This window comes from Hydra viridissima, unplaced genomic scaffold, assembly GCF_058129835.1.
Source record: "Hydra viridissima isolate aposymbiotic clone 2 unplaced genomic scaffold, HvirCarnegie_v1 scaffold_16, whole genome shotgun sequence".
Taxonomy (NCBI): Eukaryota; Metazoa; Cnidaria; class Hydrozoa; order Anthoathecata; family Hydridae; genus Hydra; species Hydra viridissima.
In genome coordinates this window covers 5,209,887-5,233,396 of record NW_028324315.1, presented here as the reverse complement: position 1 = coordinate 5,233,396, position 23,510 = coordinate 5,209,887, and the positions used below count along the sequence as shown (strand labels likewise).

Here is a 23,510-nt window from a genome sequence, read left to right as displayed (position 1 = left end):
GAGAATAGCAACAATCGTGGCACTTACGAAACACAGAAACAGTTTTCTAAATTTTTTAAGTAGTGTCAACCACCTGAACCGCGGTTCAGGTGGTTGAAAAAAATTGTTAGCCATCTTGTCAAGCTGACAACTAATGAACTACAGAATATTATATAACATTATTAATATTATATAAATTGTAGGTAATGAAAAAAAACAGTCGAGAAAACCTTTTCCATTTTGACTTCGCGAAATGTTGCAAAAATGCTATTTTGCTCATACTTTGGATGCTTGTCTCTCTACCTGCAATAACTATCTGATACTGATGTGTACACAAATAGAAACAACTGTATTTTTTAGTGTTAACAAGTTGTCGGTAGTGAACTGTGTGTTTGAAATTTTGTGTTGAAAATAGTGATTTCAGTAGATTTTCGTATACTGACTTTATATTATTTTTTACCACGCTAAAATTCAGGTACTCTGGGGACCTCTAAAGTACCTCGAAATAAGCCTTAATTCTTTGTGGTTGTATAAATAACTAGTAAGAAAATGTTTCATGGGGGGGAGCCAGAAAATTTGGAATATGATTTTTTACGGGACATCCTGCTACATATGGCGCAAACATAACATAATAAAAGAGTACGATAAATGAAATAAAAATTTGAAGCTCAATTATCAATCCTGATGTGGTACCTTTTAACAGAGTTACTCATTAGAATTTTTAACGGAGTTTTTTTTAGAGTGTGGGATTTATATATTAGAGATTGTAGGGCCTTTATAAAATCCGTTTCTTGCACTTCTCTTGTTAAATAAAAATTTTTCTGTAGTATCATTAAACACGGTCAACAAAACATGCTTAACTTAAGTGTGTTTGATTATGAGTTAAAGCAAATGTATGTTACTAATTGTTATTGCTTACTTTTAATTGTTATAAATGCGCCATTAGCAATAGATTTAATTTCTTCAGACTCTTTAGATTTTAGAGTTCGAAAATAAAACTGTTCCAGTTACCATTGCGGCAGATATTTGTTAGGAACGTTTGGTTGAGATCGTTTGTTAAGAGCCTTTGGTTGACATGTTTTGTAAATAACCTCGACATTGAATCGAGAAATTTTTTTAAGATAAGTATTGAGTTCTGGATTACAATAGAATTACGTACATTAGAAAACGTTTCCATCTGCTTTAAAATTAGCATTAAAGTCTTTAAGTATTGGTCAAACAAATCTAAAAGATTTAAATGGCCTTACAATGAGGATTGTGAACTTTTACTTCATTTTTAAGTCTGCAATTAAATGTCAAATAGTTTATTTTACCCATTAACCTAAATAAAGGGATACTGTCAATTGATTACTTTGCAAATGGTCAATCAATAATAACTTGATCAATAAATTTTAAAAGACTTGGTTTATCTTAGAAAAAGTTATTTTCCAGTAGCATAACGCATGCTCAATACATGTGGTTTATTCATGGTGACACTCTCTAAATTGAAGTACGACCTGGTTTCCCAGCCTTTTATTTCCCCCACAAGAAGTGCATTATGTATAAATCAATTTTATTGATTTTGATCCTTCCGAATTCTCCTCTTAATTTTACTCATTGACTGAAAAACTACTATTCAAGATAAACTTTTAACATGTTAATATAAATGTTCAACTGATCCTTAACTGACGATCAATTACTTGCTTTGTTCCTGATGCAAAGGTTGAGCAAGTGGAAATTTTACAAAGTATAAAATTCTCGGGGAGATAATTTGTTCTCGATCTTTGACGGATTCCCTGATAAAGGATTGAGAAGTCCCTCCTAGATCGTTCCTCCTTGACTAAGATTGTTGGTCATCATGATTTAAATAGATATTTCACGCCTAATTTTCTTACCTTTAGTTTATTGTCTGGGGAATAAGTTTAACTACATGTGCACTAAATAGATAGGTATCTGCTGATTGTTTTAACAAAGAATAAAGAATATTTGAAATAATAAAATTGTTCGTCTAGAAGAAGCGTGACTTATTCATATATCATATTTAGGGGAATGATAAGTTAGGTACTGGCGGTTGCAGAAATACAAACTTCAATAAATAATAAAATCTCTTCGTAAATCAATTTTGTGTTCTTCCTTGTTTTAATTAAAAACAATCTTTTTAAAGTACAACTGCGAACTGTGACATCGTGAGTAGTGTTTATTATGCTTAGCTCAAGGCTTCTTCTCCACGAAAAATATTGATTTTGCCGTCACTTCATCTCAGATAAAATTTTTAGTTTTTCACATATGTCGTAGAACACGTTTTTTGGAATGAAATAACAACTAAAACTTGAAAAGAAATTGAATCTTAAACAAGATTTAGAGCTCTTTTTTTATTTATTGATCATTTCTATATCAAGAATTCATTTAACTATTTTCCTTGCTTATTAGCTACAATTTTCGTCATTTTAGTAAAAACTCGCTCCTTAGGACCAAGAAAACACGTTTCACTACTTTAGTTTGTAGCGTTCGAAAATTGAAAGCTTATTTCGAATTTTATTAGCAATTTTGTTCTTAAATAGTATTTTAAACCCATTTTTCAGTTTCTGGTTTTTTTCAAGCCTTTTTAAAGATTTGCACCAAATTAAAAACAAAAAAGCAAAAAAAAAAAAAAAAACGTTTCCATTTGCTTTAAAAAAAAAAGATGAGCGGAGAAGAGATTATTGACCCAGTAAACTTTTCGGATTGATTGTGTTTAGTTTTGGATATGTTTATTTAACATATATTTTTTCGTCCTACCTAAAAACTCATTAATTTGAAAACATTTAACATTTAAGTGAAAACAATTCGATTGGGAAAATGAAAGGAGAAATAATTATTCACAAGTGTCAAATGTTAATTAACAATTACTCATTAATAACCGACGATATGTAATGACGATTCGGAAATTAAATCCTGAATTACAAATTAATATGATAAAAATTTGGATTGTTCTGAATGATATAACGAGATATTGGATAATTTTACATTAGTATTTGGATAAAGCGAATCCAGTTGAAAAATGTCGTGTGGCTGTTGTGAGCAATGGAGAATTTACAGGAAGACTCTACCAAGAGATATAAAGTAAAACTTTGTATTTCATTTTTACTGCTTAAGAGCTAACTTTAGTTTAAGTGCTAATTTAGTTATCTGTTAAGTTTCCAATAAACTTAGGTAAACTGATGGAAGTTAGTACTAAATATTCAAAGATTTGTCGTTGATAAAGAGTATTGAAGAACAAATGACATCAATCTTACCAACCTATTAACAATCAATAGAACCTATTAACAACCTCCCTGAAAATATTCGAGTTTTTATAAGTTCCCAGAAAATTGAATTCTTTTATGCACTTGAAAACATGTTACTCGCAAAAGATTTTATGGCTAATTTCATAAGTTATAAAAAATTAAATATGCTATATCTATCTAATTGCAGAAAATCGCTTATTTATATCTGTTTACCCAATGAGTCATTTTTGATATTTTTAGGAAGGCAGATTAAGTTTGCTGCAGACTGCAAACTTGTCTTTTTCTTCTCAGTATTTTTTAATCTTTGTTAAAAGTTGCTGGCCATTTAAATTTTCAAATTAAAAAATTAATAAACAAAAAGTTTTTTTTTGAAAAATTAGCCTTTGTGAATTGCAATTAAACTTTGTGTGACCTGGGGCCAAGTTCAAAACCCCATAAAATAAAATGAGTTTACTTCAAAAATAGCTTTTTTCAAATTACAAATACCGCTACTATTTTAGAAAATTCTACCAATTTCCTAACTAAGGTTTGTATGTCGCCAGTCCATTTATTCGCAACTAAAAAAACCACATTGATGTCATTTAAAACCATCATGAAATGATTCATGAGGAAACACAATGAATTTTCAATTAATCGATAAAACCAATTTTTATAGTTATTAATAATTAGTTCTTTTTATTGACGCCCCTAGAATTGAGACAGGCGCCCGCAGTTTATGTGTAAAGTCTGTATAGTTAGAAAAACGCTTAAGGGTTTTTTTTTTCAATTATTTCTTTAAAACATTCCGAGAAGGTAATGAATGAGACAACCAGCTTTTTTTTGCAACTAATGCTCTGAAATTCACTTATTTATTGACTTTTTTTAGCGCACTTTTAAACTTATATTTTTTCACTTTTAAAACATTCCGGAAATTTTAGATTAATTCCCTTCTCAAAACTCATGACAAAGTATAAAAAACGTCAATGGGGACGAATTTAGCCACGTTTAAGAGGTTTTAAGAGGTTTCCAAAGGTTTTGATAGTTAAAATAGAAAAAAAAGGGTCGAAAAGCAGCAAGAGAAACATTAAAGTAGCAGATCATTTGAGTGATCATGGGTTTACTCTTAACAATTGAGAAAAAGCTAAAAGTTTTTTAAAAATTACGTCAGAAATACTTTCAAAACTCATGACGAGGCAAGAGGCCTCCATTCATTTATCAGAAGGCCGATAATGAACGCCAAACGGACAAACGTTCGTATATCTCGGTCAAGTAAAAAATTCTACGAAAAATTTAAAACCATGAAAAATGTACTGATTTAATATCTGTGAGAAACGCTTTACTAATGAACAACATCTAAAATCTAAGAATAATTTTTACTTTCAATGAAAAATAAAATGAATGCTTTCATTGGGTCTATTGACAAGTGAAACTCATTAAGTATAATTAACTGCAGTGTCACTTAATGAGTTTTACTTGTCAATAGACGATTGGTACTTTTAAAAAGTGTAAAATTGAAAAGTGGTTTTAGGTATGGACGGCGAATCAGAATCATTTGGCAACTGATCCTAGAAGCGAGCTAAAATTAAAAATACTTTGAAAATAATTCATCCAAGAGCTCTTTACAAAAACATGATGAGATATTTTATTTAAATATTAGGAGTCTTCAAAATTTGTCACAATAACAAATTGTTACGGACGGAACACAAGAGCAAAACTGTTTTCTCGCCTTTGTAAAAATATTTTTGGTAAAATAGTTAATATTAGGTATGAAAATATAACTTAATAAAAAACTAAACATCTTTTCTCTTTTGTTTAAAAAACCGTTCCGTAAAGAAACATTTAAATATGGCTGGATTGTCGTAACGGATGGGAGTTTTTTCCAGCAAAATTTTTTCCTAAAGACTTTATTAGCTAATTTAACTGATATTCCATCTAAATCAAGTTTCACAACTTTTGATTTATATAATAAATAACGAAAAAATTGCAAATTTTGCAACTGTAATCAGCAAACTCTGTTGCATTCTCAGATGAAAAATCCTAAAATAACTTTCTTGATTTTCTTTAAATTAGTTGTGAACGCCATTAAAATCATTTCCTCGTATATTTGACAGTTTTTTAGAAAAAATCTGATACTTTTCACCTTCTTATAACAAAAGAATTGCATCGAGAAAGAGCTTTCAAGGTGCAGCGAATATGATTTTTATTTGTTACGGACGGAGCTTCGCCTTTTTTTTACCCACGAAAAGTAATTTGAGATGTTAACAGTGTGCAAAAGAAATTAAGCACAGGTAATGCTAGGTTCGACTCTTAAGACGGCTAAATAAAAAAATTGCAAATACCACAAAAATAACCTCTATTATTTATTTAATGTTTAAACTCATATTGAAAAATGACCTCATCGAAAAAGAAAATGATTGTATGGCTCAGTTGACATTATTAAAATTTTACTCATAAACCGTAAGAAAAAAAAATCGTAAAGGGTCCAACTTTAATTTGAAATTACTGTTTAAGAATTCTTAATATATATTGTTAGTATAGTATTTCTAATATATATTTTTAATACCGGTATAAACTGTATTGTCACATAGTCAAGAAGTTGGAAAATCTTTAGTAATTTTTTTAGAACAAAATTCATCTTTTAATTTAAAAATGATAATATAATAAGTAGTTTATTATTTATTTATTGCTTATTCAATTTTAAAAAAAACAAAAAACTTTTAACAAAAAAAAATCTTCAGTGAACAAAAGTAAAAGATTTATTTTTTGCAAGGTGATTTTTTACGGTATTCACTTTTTTATGGGAAAAATACTTTAGGGTACTTGAAAGCTCTGACAAGCTCTCAAATCGTGTGAAAACATGTTTTAAAAAAATCCATACAAAATCATTCTGAACAAAAATGTAATATTTGTCATTTAACTATAATTAAATTCTAATGATTAAAATTTTCCTTCGATAAAACGAAATTTGCAATCATTCAAGATTACCATTTTTACACTTTATAGATATGAGCTTGTAAGATGACAATTAATATTTGAGAAAACAAACTTTTCTTTCGTATTTTGGATTCGTCAATTGGAATTTATTTGGTAATTCAACCGACTGAAATTTAAAATTTAAATTTAAACGACTTTAAAAATATGTAACATTAAATCTGTTTTTTTGCGGTAAAAAAAACAACAGATTTAATGTAATTTTTTTGTTTATTTAAAGTAGTTTAAGCAATTTAATTATGGAAAATTGTGACAGTTTTGAATTAGAACAAGCAATAATTGCGACTCAAAAACATGAGAAGTATGAAATTCTTTCTTTGAAGGCAGCCTTGCAAAAAGTTTCCGAAGAAACCTTATCGTTTATGCTGCCTCCGAAAGCTTGGTGTATCATATAATTTTTAGGGTGATCCTAATATGGATGATTTAATTAAGGCTGCTTCTGACGTATGAAAACTTCTTAAATCTTCCGACACCGTTTTTAAAAGGAGCTTCCAACTGAATATTGGGTAAAATCGTTCCTTAAAAGAAGCGAAATTAAAATCAAAAGATCATCTGAACCTGTTGCTAAAAAGAAGAAGCGTGGAAGACCAGCTTGTATTCAATAATATGTTGTTTTTTTTAAATTAAAAAAAAATCTTACTAAAAACGTAAATTTTATGTTTTTAGTAAGATTTTGAATATTTAGAGAAACTAAATTAAACTAAATTTCTTTCCTTTTTATAAACTAAAATACAATAAAAGCAAGATAACAATGTTTCTTGAACTTATCACATTTTTTTTTTTATAAAAGTTTTATTATGATCAATTTTAAAGTACTCCAAAAAACAAAGTTTTTACCGCAAAATACGGATTTCATAACGCAAAAAACAAATTTGTAAGTTAAATTCCTTTTTTAGTAAGATCGTTAAAATGCAATTAAAACGGGATAGTAACGTGTATATTTTCTTTACCGCACATTTTTTTGTGCAAGCTTCATTTTAAAAGAGTATATGACACAAAAGTTATAAGTGCTCATAGTTTCTATGAATGAAGATAGCGCAAAAAAAAAAAAATCTTTCACCCTACTTTAGAACAAATCTTTTAATTTGTAGCAAAAATCTTAAGCCCAACGCCAATGAGTATACTATGTGTAGGGGTGGGTGAGGGGAGTGAAGTTGAAGTAAAGTTGAAGTAGTTTGTACCGGACATCACATTAAAAGTGACATCACATATCACAAAAAAAGAGATCAACAATTAATCAGCAACATTGTGAGATAGTACATCGTAAATGTGAATTTACAAGCGAAATCATAAATTTAACGAGTTACCGAATTTATTTGCCGTCAATTTCGTTTGTTTTAAGCATGCGAACATATGAGTATGCATACTTAAAGCACACAAAAAATGCAATAAATTTTTTATTTATTTATTTAAATGATAGTGGGTAACTTTCAAATAAATCATTAATCACATTTTTTCTATGATAAATTCGGATCTTATAATCTGACTTATTTTTGTTTGTTTACACTTCGCAACTGTGTGCTCACGAATTATTTTATTTTTGTACTCGACTTGCTTGGATTTCGTCCGGGCATTAATAATTCGACAGAAATTTATCTTTTGTGAAGTTTTTAAATTGTGAGAGCCGAAATCTCGAATAGAGCATCCCGCCATCGGAAATTGCGTAAATGCGTAAATTCCGATGTGAGAAATAATTTATAAAGGTGACTCCGATGTGATTTAATCTTTTTATTTTCCGATATTTTCCGATGGTTTGTGATGGCTTACAAAATTTTGCTGTAATTTTGCGAAAACTTCGTAATTATAAATAAATATATCGGAAATACCACAATATTACGAGTTTACACTTTAAATACGATTTATTGTGAAATTACGCGAAAATATCGTACAATAATGCGTAAATCTCGAAATATATCGGAGAGTGCGTGAAATTCTCCCCATCGGCCTCGGACTACATCGCACCTCCGATGTGATACCATTCCTCACCATCGCATCACATCGGAGTCACCTTTATAAACTATTTCTCACATCGGAATTTACGCATTTACGCAATTTCCGATGGCGGGATGCTCCCCAGCAAACATCGAGTCTAAAAAAGACGTCTTTTAGATGTATAAAACACGTCTAATACGTCTAAAAGACGTATTTAAGACGTCTTTTTTAGACTAAATGTTTGCTGGGTCTTATCTCGAACAGAAAAACTATGTATAAAAGCCAATAATCTCAACAAGCTCTTCCCAGTAGATTTGAGTAAAAAGGAGTTTGCCAAGGAAGTTTGGCATTTTTCTTTAATAAGAAGATATATACTAATCAGTGAGAAGCTTCTTGACATTCTAAACGATATTTATGTGAAGAGGCTACATTCAATTTTTCCAAGATTGTATGTTTCACTTTAAATCTTTCTGACATCAACCGTTTCTGGGTCTAAAGGCATGAATTCGGCAAGCTGACTATTATCAGCGATTATGCTATTTAATATTTGAATCTGATTTAGCCAATAAAGTATCATATGGGGAACTCATTTGAAACTTTGCCACATAGAAGGCAAGCAAAGTGTGTTTGTGTTGTAAACTTTGACGTTGGTGCAATTTATTTTTACAAATGGACCAATTAGATTTAATTTGTGCTTTTCTATGAAAAAAAAAAACAAACAAATAAAATAGCTTGAAATTATTTGTTCGATTTTAATTTGTTAAATAATTGGAGGAGGAGTGAGCACCCATTAAACTTTCAGATCGGGCATCACAAAAGCTCACGGCGGGCCTGCTTTAGCCTGCTCCCAAAAACCGTTAATTGTCATTTATTAGTTGTTTGACCATTAACAAAGATGCAACTTTTTAATAATGGTATGAAATTGTTTTCAAGTAGATCGACGTATGAATTTTGTTTGAAGCAACCGTCAAAAATATTAGATAACTGTATCCTTTTTAGTTCACAAAAATTAATAAGGCTGTAATACAAACATTCTAGACAAAGAAGACTTTTATATGACACCATAGCAAACACAGCTGATTGCTTATACTAGTGACCTTTGTTCAGAAATCTGTCTCACTACATAAAGCTGTGAGTTAGTTTTTCGTTACAATTATGAGATTCAACGTGTAAAGATAAACCAAACAGATCACTCACTTGAACACACTCACCTTGTACAAACTTGCCAAAAATTTAATCACTAAAATCTTTTAATTAAATCGACGATAAAGTCACTAAACTTTTAACTTAACCCAAACTTTGCGCCTCTTTACAACAAAAAATTGCATTGAGAAAGTATTGATGTCTAAATCGTTTATGTCTTGCAACGGTAGAAAACTCATCATGTGGAAATCTAATGCGAGCAAGTTACTACAACAAGTACTTTGTCGTATTTATCCCTCTCTAAAGCATGTGTTTTATAGAGGAACTTTTTGAATGGACTTGTTCAATCCTGGACAGTTAAATAAGAGTAACTGGAGTTATACAAAACACTTGTGAAATCAAATATTTGAGTTTGCAATCCATCTTGAGAAGAACAAATCCAAAGAAATGATATTTGTCATTGTTGACGAATAGATTTGCATACAACAATGATATTATTACTATAACAAGAGAGTGTCAAATCTCTCGAATTGAATCAAAGAACTCGAGAGTGTCAAAGCTCGTATAGAACTCGAATTGTTGATAAGGATCTCTTGTCTTTTTAAAACTCAGTTTGTTTTCATAGATTAAAATTGAAATTAATATTTGTTCCTTGCCTCAAATCGAAACTAAAAATGCAATTGAAAAGGATGATTCAAAGGAAAAATATGTTGCTTATAACCGCCAGAAATTATATTATATAGTTTAAGTATATAATATATAAAGATATCAACAAAATATAATCTAATATTAAAATGAACATCAAGATGTTAGAATGAACATAAATTTAATCATTTAAATCAATATTTTTCTACAATTTGCTTTAAAATCTCTGAGTAAAAAACCTAAGTGCAAGAAGTGGAGAGATTTAGGATTTTGAGGTTAAATTTTAATTGAAGCGGTAAATATTTTTGAATAAATCGACTTTTTCCATGCTGATTGTGCATCCATTTTTACAACGATGAAATAATCCTCGAAAATCGCCTAAGAAGTTATCACAAAGACTTATTTGTAAAATGTTTTTTTATTTCACGAACTATTATGATTGAGAAATTCAAAATGTACAATAATTTTGAGCAATAAAATTTCGACAATCTAATTAACGTCAGATTTTGCAAGTCAAATGAGATAAAAATGAGATCAAAAAGAATAAAAATCTAAAAAAACAGCGGTGTCAAAGGTTTTTCGTTATTTGAAAAATAAAAAACTATTATGATGATTTTGTTTCTATTTCTTTGTTTTAAAAATAGAAAAAAACAGCAACAAAGATGTCACAAATTCTCAGGTTTTCATGATTTTTAAAAAAATTCTTTGAATCAAAAATGTGTTAAAATGTACGGGATGATATTACGCACTAACATCTGTTTAAAATAAAAAACCAGTTTAAATTTTTACCTTTTGAATGAAATAAAAAATAATAAAAATGGTTAAAAGATTACAAAAAAATAAATAAATAAATAAATATTTACAAGATTGTTAAGTTTTTAACTATGCGAGTAGTTTTTGTTTTATAAAGGAAATCATTTACTCTTGTTTTCACTTTTTCAACAAATGAAGATTCAAAAAAACATGGATAAAATTTGTTAACAGAGAGGATAGGAAACCTTTAGCTTTATAGATTTCTAGTATGAAATATTTCGAACTAGAATACTCAAAGAAAGATTCCGATGACAGAAAATGTCGATTGTTGAAGAAGCCAAAATTTTTTTTGCTACAAAAATTAAAGTAGAGATTTTACCACGAACATGTTGTTTCGCTGAATTCCAATCAGGTGATTTAATCAAAAGTTTCAATTTTTATGTTTTCATTATTTTTGGTCCATATTATTTATATTTTTTTCGCAGTATTTTGTAAAATGACCATTAATGAATTTTTGATTCTGGAAGATATTCTTATTGGCATATAAAAAGATTTATGTAAAACAATATTATAAATTTTTACCTTTTGCTCCTTGTTTTAGTCATAGTTAAAATTGTCAATACATATCACACAATGAATTACATCTTTTTGGTTGATTATTGTCTTTTACACTTAATTGTCGAACCTTTTCAATAGTTCTAGTTTGCCTTCATCAATAATTGCTTTTCAAACTTAGAGGAAACAAGGAATAGATAATTTGTTTTGGAAGTAAAGGTATCAGGTGTAAAAATCCCAACATAATTCTTTATAATAAATTTTTCAAATTTTAAGAACTGATTCTGTTACAGCTGGTAAGGAAGCTGCTTTAAGATGATACAGCACAAAAAGGCACTAAAGTCTGTCAATATAAATTTTAAAAATGATAATATCTGTTTACACATTTTTATTTCTGTTAAAAACCTTTTTTTGATGTCTTTTTTTTTTCTATTTGTTTTCAGTCAGTAGAAGAGATGCTATTAAAAAGTTTTTGAAGCATTTTTAGCAACAATAACTTTTGATATTGTTGTTTTTGCTGTTGTTATAATTGTTATTAATGTTTGGCTTTTGATTTCAAATCAAGCTATGGATATTAACAAAGATTTACTATGCATCTTTAAATATAAAGCCTTTAGTCATTCTTACTCAAATACTAAACTATATGGTTAATTTTTATTTAGCGGCTTATAGCTATTGATAAAAAATAAAACAGTATAACATGTATACTTGTATAACATAGATAGTACAACAAATGTTGTCTTAAGAATCAAAACTAATTGCAATAACAGTTTCTTTTTAACACTTCAACAAACCAATCCATGGTTACAATTATAATCTTACTGCATAAGCAATAGCAGTTCCTTTATTTTTCACCATTGAAATTTTGGACCACTTACTTTGTTCACAAGTTCTTTTAAACATTAAGGGTCTCCCAAATCTTGATTGCTTTTAGAGGGTGTTGCCAGAAAAGAATAATTTTATTGCTTAATTTTTTAAAATTTTAAAGCATTTGACAAATTAGTTGCTTGAATATTTTTGTTAACTTTTGAATGTTGATTGAATCTTGATCAAAACAACATTGAAAGACAAAGCAAAAAGTAGACATTGTCCTAAATTATTGTTACGTAAAAGTGGTTCTATAGTAGGATTGAAAAGACATTAAGAAAAAGTTCATAGTATTATTTTGCAAAATGAATGTGAAGATGAGCCACTGAATAAGAAATTATTTAGTCAATCAAATTTGGATTCTATATTAAAGAAAGCATTAAATGAAAAGTTGGCTTGTTTTGCAGCTGGAGTTTCAATAAGAAGAATCAAATCTGATCATATTTATGAATTGTTTCAAGAAAAAGTAAAATCTATGGCTGTATAGTTAGAAAAGTTTTTTTTAAAAACAGAAGAAAAACATTGAAGTTGATTGGGATAACTCAATCTTACAAAAAGAATTTGAGCTTGTTTGAAGGTACCTACAAAAGATCTTTAAGTATGCTTTATAATGCTCTTTTGACTATTTGTTCATCTAGTATTGAGGCTGAAAGTGCATTTATTTCAACTGGACTTTTTTTTACAAATTCTAGAACTGGTTTGACACATTGTAATTTAGATGCAATAGTTTTCCTAAGAAGCTACTTTATGTCACAAAAATAACTTTTAGAGTGCAATCAAGATAAAAATAAATACTTTAATTAGCTAAGTAATACTAATATTCAAAAAAGTACAGAAAGGAAATTAAAAAATTTTAAAGTTGTGTGTATTCTCTTTTTAAAAAATTTTCCCTGAAATGGTATCAAAATTCCCCACTATTCTAGGATTGGAAAAAGTCCAAGAATATGCACCCCCTAATTGCTTTTAATGATGTGTTTTTAATTTATTTTTAAAAACTAAGGTAGAAAAGCAATTTAATACAAAAAGATTACAGCTACCTCCAAATTTCACTTCAACAATCTGAAATAATCTACCTTTTGAAAACTCTCTCTGCAATTTCAAAAACGCTAACTGCTTGACTGTCATATAGTCTTTGAAGATGATTGAGGCTTTCTTCTTGTGATTCCTTTGTTGAAGTAAGAATATACAATTTTAAAACTGACATAAAATTAAGGTAAAAAAGTACTATTTACCTTTTATTTTTTTATTTTTATATTTTAAAGGCTGAAAAACATGAAAGGATAAAAACAATACCAAAGGCAAAGTTCAATACTAATAGCGAAATTTTTTCAAAAGCCCTTAGTGATTACTTTGTTTCACAAGAAGAGTTTGTTACTGTGCTGTCAGGCGAGTTGACAAAGTCTAAAGAAATGAGGGAAGACATCAGACAGTTTTTGGTGAAAAAAGTTGCATTAAAATATTTTCCCTCTCTTTTATTTATTTCTATTAAAAGTTTCCTTGTTTAATTTCTTCTTTTATAACATTAATTACAGATTTCTTTTGAGAAAGTGTTATGATTTCAAATTAATGCTGTAGTTTTCTAATTAAATAAAAATTTGTTTTAAAAATGAAAAAAGAAGATGCGAGAGAAGAAATTATGCACATGTTAATTGGAACTAATGGTTTTTGTAAACAGTTTTTTGCTGAATTAAAATTACAAAATCATAAAATACCCATGTTTATCCTAATAAACTTTGAAACTTTTGTCAAGAAAATGCAACCCCCCTAATTGTTTTTACTGATGTGTTTTTAGCTTATTTTTAAAAATAAATGTATATAGAAAAAAATTTCCCCAAACTATAAAGTTTTTTCTGGGTATAAATAATTGAGGGCAATTTACATAAAATTTTATATAAAGTTTATAAACACTTGTTAGATAATCCATGTGTTTTGTCAAATTAATATTGAATTTTATATACTTTTTTGCATTCTCATCTGTAAAAGTGTAAGCTTAAGATTATTAGAAGCAGAACTTGTTGCTGTATAGTTTAGTTTATATAGAGCTTTAAATCTAAGTTTTACAAACTTATAATGGAATGTAAGTTTATATGTAAGTAAGAAACAAAAAATGATACATAGGTCTTGTTTTTTTTAGATTGGTTCGAATTGTTGCTGGCCTTGAAAAAGGAATTCGCAAAGCTATTCGAAATGAACAAATTACTTCTGACATCTTCGATGAAACTTGTTCAAAGAAACCAAATAAGATTGCTGTTGTTTCTTCAGACGGATTAATAAAGTACACTTTTTCTGAATTACGTGATTTAGTAAACAAAATAGGAAATATATTTTACAATAGTGGTTATCGGAAAGGAGATGTTGTTGCCTTATTTATGGAAAATAGACCTGAATATGTAGCTTTTTGGTTAGGACTATCAAAAATTGGTGTTATAACATCTCTCATAAACTTTAATTTAACAAATGATAGTTTACTGCATTGCATAAAAGTCTGTGATGCTAAGGCAATTATATATAGTAATGAAACCCAAGGTAAGCGTGTGACTAATATATAAAATACACATTCATTTACTACTTTGTTTTTTTAAATCAGTACATTGACTTCTTTTCTTTAAAATTTTCTTTAAAGAGAATCAATTTCCAGATCTTTTCAGGTGCTCTTGAGGCTTTGCAAGATCAGTTAAAAAGACTAGATCACTTCTGTTTTGGAAGACAAAAGCAAAAATCTAAATCAACTGATCTAGTAAAGCTAATTGAATCAACTGTTACAACTCACCCTCCTCGACCAGATGACATTTCTTTTTATGGTAAATTATTATATCAATCAACTTTATTTGTTTCCAAGTTTTTTTATTACCTAGCTTACTTATATACCATAAATTAGTGTTCTGCATTTCTTCACTTTTTTATTTTTTGGCACAAATAAAATTTTGTGAAGTGGTGTAGTACAGGGTTTAGGAGAGGGGAGGTAATGAAAAACATAAAACAAGATCAGGAAGAGGGGTCAAAAACCTCTATTTAAAAACCTTTTGCTACTTCTCATACTATTTACGATGTGTGTTTGATATATATATATATATAGGGCTACCATATGAAATTTTGAAAAAATCAGGACATCATGTCTTTTTTAACCTGTCAAATCAGGACAAATATAAATAAGCAGAAAGTCTAAATCAGGACAAAAGCTCGTCACACTAAAAGTGAAAATGACAAAAAATACAACATTAAAAACCAGCTTTATTTTACATTTTTGTAATGACTACAAGAATTATTTCTTTTCTTTGCTTTTAAACCAGTCATATTTTTCACTAGAGTGTCCTTTTTAATCTCCGCATCTATTTTTTTCACCACTTTCATAAACTTTCTTCAGAAAAGGAAATTCATTCTTCAGAGTTTCATTAAAATGGCACTTTCTTTTCGACATTTTGACTTTAATAAGGGATTTTTTTTTACTTTAAGTTAAAGTAAAAGTTTAACACTAAAAAACCCTCTGTCACGAAGTAGAAACTTCGTAAAAGTGGAAAGTACCAAACCAGCAAAAACAAAAGTAAAGTACTGCCTTATCATGTCTGCTACCACTGCCATTTCTGCCAGCACTGCCTAAAATTGCAAGAAAATAGTAAAAATTGAATGGAGAAGTTGGAGTTGCCAAGTCAACATATCTCTTTGCTTTATTTTTTAGTTTTTGTCAAAATGATATTTTTTTCTTTTTTGTTATGGTTTTTTAAAATCAGGACATTTTGGCACCTGATCAGGACAGTCAGGACAGACCCTTCAAATCAGGACAGTCCTGATGAAAATCAGGACTATGGTAGCCCTATATATATATGTATATATATATATATATATATATATATATATATATATATATATATATATATATATATATATATATATATATATATATATATATATATAGCCCTATATATATATAGCCCTATATATATATATCCTAGTTTACCTATATGCCAGTTTTGAATAAATATTATTTGTGATAATTCTCTTCTTGTAAATTGTTGCCTGAATGTGTAAAAGTGTTATTTTCATCAATTTCCTTGTAAATTAAATCTTTCTAAATAAATCTCCAATATGGTAACACCCATATTATCAGATATCTACACTGCAAAAGTGAACAGAGTATTAAATAAACCCCTATGTCAAAATTATTTTAGCAAATCAAATTTTAAGCTCTAATTTAAACACTTGGAATTTCTTTAGATAAACTTATTTATATGTATACTTCCGGAACAACCGGATTACCCAAACCAGCTGTAATACGTCATACCAGGTAAAGCATGTTTTTTCATAGATGTTTAAAGGTTTAATAGATTTTTTAATAACAGAATGAAATTCATTATGATAAAGTTTTAAAAAACATCTGCTTCTACAAACAATCAGTGAAATATTTTTAAAATTATTTTTCACAACAATAACTTTTATATTAATTTATTTTAGTTTTTAAATAAACTTTTATATTAACTCAACATTTAACTTTTTTTGTGTTTATTCCCAGAAGATTGTTTGCTGTTAAATAGTATTTGATGTTTGTAAAATTTGATTTGGATGTTGTTTCTTGTAAAGTCAATCTATTTTTTAAGATTTTATTACATGGTGAATGGTATGGCTATATCATTTAAAGTGACCAATAAAGATGTGAATTATGTTGCACTCCCCTTGTATCATTCTAATGGTGGTGTTGGGGGTATTGGAATGATGATTTACAAAGGTGCCACTGTTGTTGTAGCCAAGAAATTTTCAGCAAGTCGCTTCTTTAGCGAATGTGCTTTTCATGGAGCAACGGTATTTTAATGTTACATTTTTTCTATCCACACCCCTGTTGAACCAGATTAAATGTTAAAAAATTAAAGTTTGAATTTATAATAATTATGGCAGGGGCATTAGCTAAAAAGAAAATAATTTACTCTATAAACTATCTTCATAAAAAAATATCAAAACCTATGAAAAAAGGAAATATGACTTTAAACCAGGCACGTAGCTACCCTATAGCAAGAGTAGGCACAGCCTAAGGGCCCATCGAAAAAGGGCCCAAACGTCGACATAACTCAAAATTTTGAGTTTGTATTTATTACTGTATTTTAATTCAAAATCATGACTGAAATCAATTATGTATCTAAAATTTTACAAAAAAAGATTGTGGATTTAAGTACAGCAGTTTCTGCATTAGAAAATTTAAATATTAAAAATTTTTCGAGACTTATGAAGAATTTAAAATGGAAGCTAAAGTGCTAGCAAACTTGTGGAAAGTTGATCCGCATTTTACGTGTAAACGACGAAGATTTGTTAAATGTCATTTTGATGAATTATCATCAGATTATTGTTTTTGTAATAAAAAAAAAAAAATTCAAGGCAAATGTTTTTTATTATCCAGCAAATATCCAGAAGTATTTACATCATTACACACACAAAAAAAAGTATTGAATTGCCCCCTCCCTGCTTGTTCACAGAAGAAATTCAAACCAATGTTCTTATCTTTGCAGAAAGGATCTACATGTTGATATATATGTAACATCACTGTAACTGTCATCCAATAATCTTCCATAAAGGTTGACCAGTTATTATGAAAAAACTCAATATCTTGTCCTAATGTTGTTCAAATAAGTCATTATTACAACCCATTTTTCAATGTATTTCTGCAATCATTACTGTTAAATGACCCATTCCTGGCTAGTTTTGTAATTTTTTGAAGATATGTTTTGTTGTGTCTTGCATTAGGTACAGTTCAAAGAGGGTTAACAACTAAATCATCAATTACCAATAGAAGAACTTTGTCTATATAGTTAGCATATTCTTTAACTTGAAGTTTTTTTGATCTATTTGAATTTACAATTTTCAATGTTAAGTGACCTAAGCGTTCTTAATTCAGAACAGTTGTTTTTAAAAACATCCTTTTTTTTTCCATCTATAATATAGAAAGGATGAGTTGTCATGGAACTTGAAGACAAACCACATATAACTTGAATGACTTTGATCCTCAAAAATAAAGCTCATCTTATCCAAGCTGAGCCCATCAAGAAGTATTTTGACATGAAGATTATTTTCCTCATAAGAAAAAAAAAAAATCAAACAAATATAAACAAATAAAAACAAATAAATAATATATTATGAAAATTTTTTTTAAAATGCCATTTAATATCTGTTTACAAACACTATTAATTACACTTCTGATAAAATAAGAAGTGTAATTAATAGTGTTTGTAAAAATGTGAAATTATACATAATTGAAGTTTGATTAAAAATACACAAAAGATGAGTTGCAGTGTGTTTAGCGCTAAACTATTTTTACACTTATTTTACTTTTTTTATTTTGCAAAAGAAATGTACTAGATATACTATTATTTTCATTTTTTAAAGCCCAACTTTTATATATAAGGTATACTATAAGGTTCCATATTTATAAACTTATAAACTTATAAATGCAAGTTTTTCTCAAAGAGTAGTTTTATTTTTTTTCACTTGAAAGAAGAAGTTCTACTGGTTCTAAAAAAGTATGGCACAAGATGTCTGTTAATTAAACTTAAATCTGGTTTATCAAGAATGTGTATCTTTTAGATAAAAAATAATTAGAAGGTTGTTTTATTTTTGTATTACTTTTCATGAAATTTTATTTGTATATATTTTTTGACTTGTAATCTTGGGAACTTGTAATAACTACTATTTTAAACACCAGTTATTAAGGGATGTATTTGTGTAAAACATGTTATATAACCGCAGTACATATGACTATAGTATATATGAATGTATTATGTATGGTTGTAGTGTATAATGCTAGATTATATATGACTATAGAATATATGAGAAATGTCCATATAAATGCATTATATATTACTGTAGTATATATGATTTAGTACATATGACTGTAAAATACATGACTGAAGTATATATGGGTAGAGTAATTTCCAAATTTTTGGAAATTACTCTACCCATAAGACTTGAGTTTTTAATAGGATAATTTTTAGTTAAGTAACCAAATCAAATTAAAAAAAGTGAAGGAGGCATTTCTTTTAAGTAAGCTAAAACAAATAAAAAATTAATTTTTTTTAGATGTTTAACTACATTGGGGAAGTTTGTCGCTATCTTCTTGCTCAACCCCCCTCTAAGAATGATCGCTCCCACTACATCCGTTTAGCTATAGGAAATGGTTTAAGGCCTCAGATATGGAAAGAGTTTAAAGAAAGGTTTGGCATAGAAGTCATCGGTGAATGTTATGCATCTACTGAAGGTGCATATTAACATTTGGTGTCAATAAGTGTGATTGTTTTTCAAAATTAAGTTTTTTTAAGTTTGTGTTTAGCTTTTCCATTGTTATTTTATCAGATTGTTTTATATAGGTAATGCCAACATGATTAACATTGATAACAGGACTGGAGCTGTTGGTTTTAACTCAGTTATTGCCCCTGGTTTTTATCCTATAAAATTAGTTAAAGTAAATGAGGAAACTGGGGAAATATTACGTGATGAAAATGGTATGGCAATTGCTTGTTCACCAGGCGAAGAAGGGGAACTTGTTGGAAAAGTGAGAAGTAAGCCATTTAGTTGTTTTTAACCAAGAAAGCAATGGTTCAATATCAAATGGGTATGGAATCCTTGTTAGCCTCAAATTTATTTGAAACTATGTATTAGGATGTATTCTTTGTGAAAAGCAAGTCATAAAAAATCTGTCAGTTGTCTATACTTGGTAAAACAAATTAAAAAATAAGATATTTAAAAATCTTAGTTTTCAAATAAGCACAACAAAAATGCAAACAAGTAAAAAAGTTTGCTAATAATCTCTTTTCAGAGGTAAGCAGATAGTATTTTAGATATTTCTTTTTTTTTTTAGTCAATGAACCATCTTCATTTTAAAAAAGCTAAAGTTTTTGAAGTCAATAATTTAATTAGTAAATAGTTTAAGAAAATTATGGTGTCTATAAATATATGCTCAACATTAGATTGCAATCATTGAAACACCAAAAATGAAATGAAATTTAGGTAAACAAGAGTTGTGTTGGTCCGTCTAACCACAAAGTGTACTGAGCGGTACATTTAAAAGTAAAAGAATACATCACAAGGATTAATAAACTAAATGTAGTTAAATGAAAGATTTGAATTATAAGCTATTAGCGAAATTCTAATGACTGTGCAGCATTGTTTTTTTTAGATTTGAGAGAAATTTCTCAAATAATCATGTTGTCAGTTGCATCAGGCTTTGATGAAAATGTGTCAGCAAAATCAGTAAACATAACCTTGCTTAAACAACAATTAGCTATTTTTGCACTTTTTAAAATATTGCTGTAAATGGAAAGCTTTCTTGTAAAACCTCCTCTAAATCCCCTTTCATAAACACGGTTCCATTTTTATAAAACTTTTAATTCTGTATAATATTCAAGCATACACAAAAAGGCTTGAATAGTACATAAATATGTTTTAATTGTTCAAGATATTTTTAACATCCAGGAGGCAAAACAAATAAACCAACCTGCTTGCTTGTATTTAACATTATCATCATTTAACATCAGTTATAACTGTTATAGATTTATTTCATTTAAGTCAACAGAGGAATCTTCAGATCCTGATGTAATCTTTTTTCTAAGTTTATTATCTACATTTAGATACTTTTAGATTTATTCTCCAGTCTTTTATTAACCATTGTTTTTTTTGCCCCTTTGTTAACATTATTTGCTGTAGTTGCATAAGAAATATTTTTTTGATTCACATCAATTGACCATGCATTAATATGTATTTTAACTTTCACTTTTCAAACTTGTTCTGAACATTTTAAAGTATATTAAGGCAGCAAGTTTCAAACCAAAAATAATTGTTCACTTTGTTGTTTTCTTGAGTTAAGAACATAATTAGTGACTAGAAGTAAAGCTAAAGATCAACTGATGAATTTTTAGTTCAGATTGTTGTTGTTGTTGTTGAGCTGTTCAGATTGAAAGAAAATTTTGTGCCACAATTAATTCACAAGTAAAGTTTTGATTTTCAAATGTATTTCAAGTTTTTTTTATGTTATTAAATTTGTACATAAAAAATATATGCATTTGTACATATAAAGTAATATAAAATGCATCAACTTTTTAGAGGCAGATATTGGTATAGTTTTGAACTTAAAACCAAAGTTTAAATAATTATTAGTATAATCATTGATGAAAGTTTCAATTGCTTTTTGAATCTCATTAAAGCTTTTAAAAACAATCCTCTTGGCAAAAAGATCTTTACAACAGCAACACTACTATTGAGCCCAATTGTGAACAAAATTAGCTCCTTATATATCAACCAAAGAAAAGTTACAGCCAAATACAGCTTCAGTAATCAGATGAAGTGGATTGCAACTTTATAACTTTTGCATAATTATTAGCATACACATTACATTTTTGTTTTTAGTTGTCCTGAATGTCTTTTATTTCCTTATGGACATTATTTAATTACGAAAAAAAACTTGTACAAGAGCATGTTTTACATCACAACTATGCTGAATAAATTATGCTGAATATGTAAATGATAATTGCAATAATAATAGTAACTGATTAAACTATTATAGACAAAACTGAATAATTTATGCAGGAAAAGTAAATTAAAGTATTTTATCTTAAATCTTACTCTGCTTATTACAAAACTGATGATTAATTGTGTAGACAATGTAAATCCTCTCATTCTTTGAGATGATCCTGTTCATCAGTTTGATGGTTATCTTGACAAAGAAGCTACAGCAAAGAAGATTGCTCATGATGTGTTTGAAAAAGGAGATTCTGTGTTCCGTTCAGGTGATATCCTTGTACAAGATGAGGAGGGTTACTTCTACTTCCAGGTAATTTTTTTTTTTTGGTTTAGTGAAATTTAAAGTTTTCTTGATTCGCGTCGATGATGACAATCGATGATATTTCTTGTTTTTAGGACAGGGGGGGAGATACATTTAGATGGAAAGGTGAAAATGTTGGAACAACAGAAGTAGAAGCAGCTATCAGTAAGATTGTGAGGTTGGCAGATGTTGTTGTGTATGGCGTAACTATACCAGGTTTATAAGTGAACTTTTTTTAGTTGCTGAATTAAAACTGCAGTGATTGAAATAGAAGTAAAATGTTTTTATTTGATTTTCTATCATTCCATTTTTTTTTTAAGTATTTTTCACCAAATCTTTTTTCTTTCCCTAAAAAACGTTTGGGGGGGGGGGGGGGGAGAAGGAGAAAGGAGATTCGGGTTTCTTTTAACACTATCATTTTTTGATATAATTTTTCATTTCAACAACAAAAAATTTATATTGAATAAGTTACGGAATGTTTTTATAGAAAGAAATAAATGAGAGACGATTACTTCGTTAACAACGTGCTATTTTATTACTATTTAGGAATAGAAGGAAAAGCCGCGATGACTTGTATTGCTGATCCTGATTTCACTGTAGATTTAAACGCTCTGAGGGCTGAACTTTTAAATAAACTACCAAACTATGCTCGTCCTCAATTCATAAGGCTGTCATCAGAAAAAAATATTTCTCAAACTAGTACCTTCAAATTTAAAAAGATTCAATTAAAAGCAGAGGGGTTCGATCCGAAAAAGATTCTCAACGATCGTTTGTATTATAACAACCAGAGAACTGGACACTATGAGGTTTTAGATTTGCAAGCATATCATCGTATTCTGCAACACGAAATTCGGTTTTAATTGCAGTCTAAACTTCTTTTGTTTTTCTCTTCGATCTTCAGCATTAATTTATTTTAGCAGCAAAAATAAACTTTTATTGTTTTTTTAATTTATTTGTTAAATTTTAAAAAATGGTGTAAAAAAGAGGTTTTCAAATCAGAACAAATTAAATCTAATAAATTTATTTATGAACTCAGTGTTTATATTTATATTTTAAAGTGTTGCGAGGAAGTCAATCTGTTAACATCACAAAAGGATTTGTTTTAATTTGGTTTTTTAAGAACAAGTGTTTAAATGACAATTGAAAACTGCAGGGGAAAACCCATAGTTGTCCACGTTTTTTTCTTCTTACCCAGCACTATTCGGTGTAGTTGTTTTTCTTCACTTTCAATGGCCCTTTTTTGACGAATTTTTCTAACAAATATTTTACCAGAAAGCTTTGATTTTTAGCTCTTTTCATCACCAAAAAAGCTTCAAAACATTAAAACAAAACACAAAGTTTACTTTGAATTTAGACAAAAATATCTCTTTTAATCAAGATAGTTTTAGAATGTTCCTAAACCAACACAATAATTTGTTAGATGAGCAATTAGAAGTGAAGAAGCGAAGCATACAATAAAACCTATTCTGCAAGAAAGAAAAAATTGCAAATCGTCAGTTTCAAATAGAAAAAATCGTCAGTCTCAAATAGAAAGGTGGATCATGTGTCACAACATCAGTGATTATTAGACGGCTAAATGGAGTTGCGTAAAATTACCCAAAACGATAATCAGTTTTTGATAAACTGCA

The 23,510-nt window shown here is 28.5% G+C and overlaps 1 protein-coding gene across 3 annotated transcripts; it reads left to right on the top strand.

Annotated features, from left to right (window-relative positions):
- Positions 1-2,749: 2,749 nt before the first annotated feature.
- On the top strand, positions 2,750-22,913 carry LOC149877663 (long-chain fatty acid transport protein 1-like). 3 transcript variants are annotated; one of them, XR_016447931.1, is made up of 11 exons: positions 2,750-3,060; positions 14,224-14,615; positions 14,738-14,890; positions 16,302-16,371; positions 16,682-16,883; positions 19,146-19,323; positions 19,433-19,624; positions 20,981-21,050; positions 21,746-21,891; positions 21,978-22,098; positions 22,429-22,913. XR_016447931.1 is itself a non-coding variant. In XM_090073918.1 (10 exons), exons 1-10 carry the CDS (start codon positions 2,999-3,001, stop codon positions 22,740-22,742), a joined length of 1,830 nt encoding a protein of 609 aa, XP_089930044.1. In that variant the 5' UTR covers positions 2,750-2,998; the 3' UTR covers positions 22,743-22,913. The 3 variants fall into 3 exon arrangements, 2 of the variants coding, with proteins under 2 accessions (XP_089930044.1, XP_089930045.1); XM_090073918.1 differs by lacking the exon at positions 20,981-21,050; XM_090073919.1 differs by lacking the exons at positions 2,750-3,060; positions 20,981-21,050 and adding an exon at positions 10,862-11,079.
- The last annotated feature ends 597 nt before the right edge of the window (positions 22,914-23,510 follow it).

Excerpts from the sequence above, each read along its gene's own strand:
- LOC149877663 (XM_090073918.1), top strand. The coding sequence starts at position 2,999 with ATGTCGTGTGGCTGTTGTGAGCAATGGAGAATTTACAGGAAGACTCTA. Across the intron at positions 3,061-14,223 it reads ACTCTACCAAGAGATATAAA|ATTGGTTCGAATTGTTGCTG; the intron begins GTAAAACTTTGT and ends TGTTTTTTTTAG. Across the intron at positions 21,892-21,977 it reads AGGGTTACTTCTACTTCCAG|GACAGGGGGGGAGATACATT; the intron begins GTAATTTTTTTT and ends TCTTGTTTTTAG.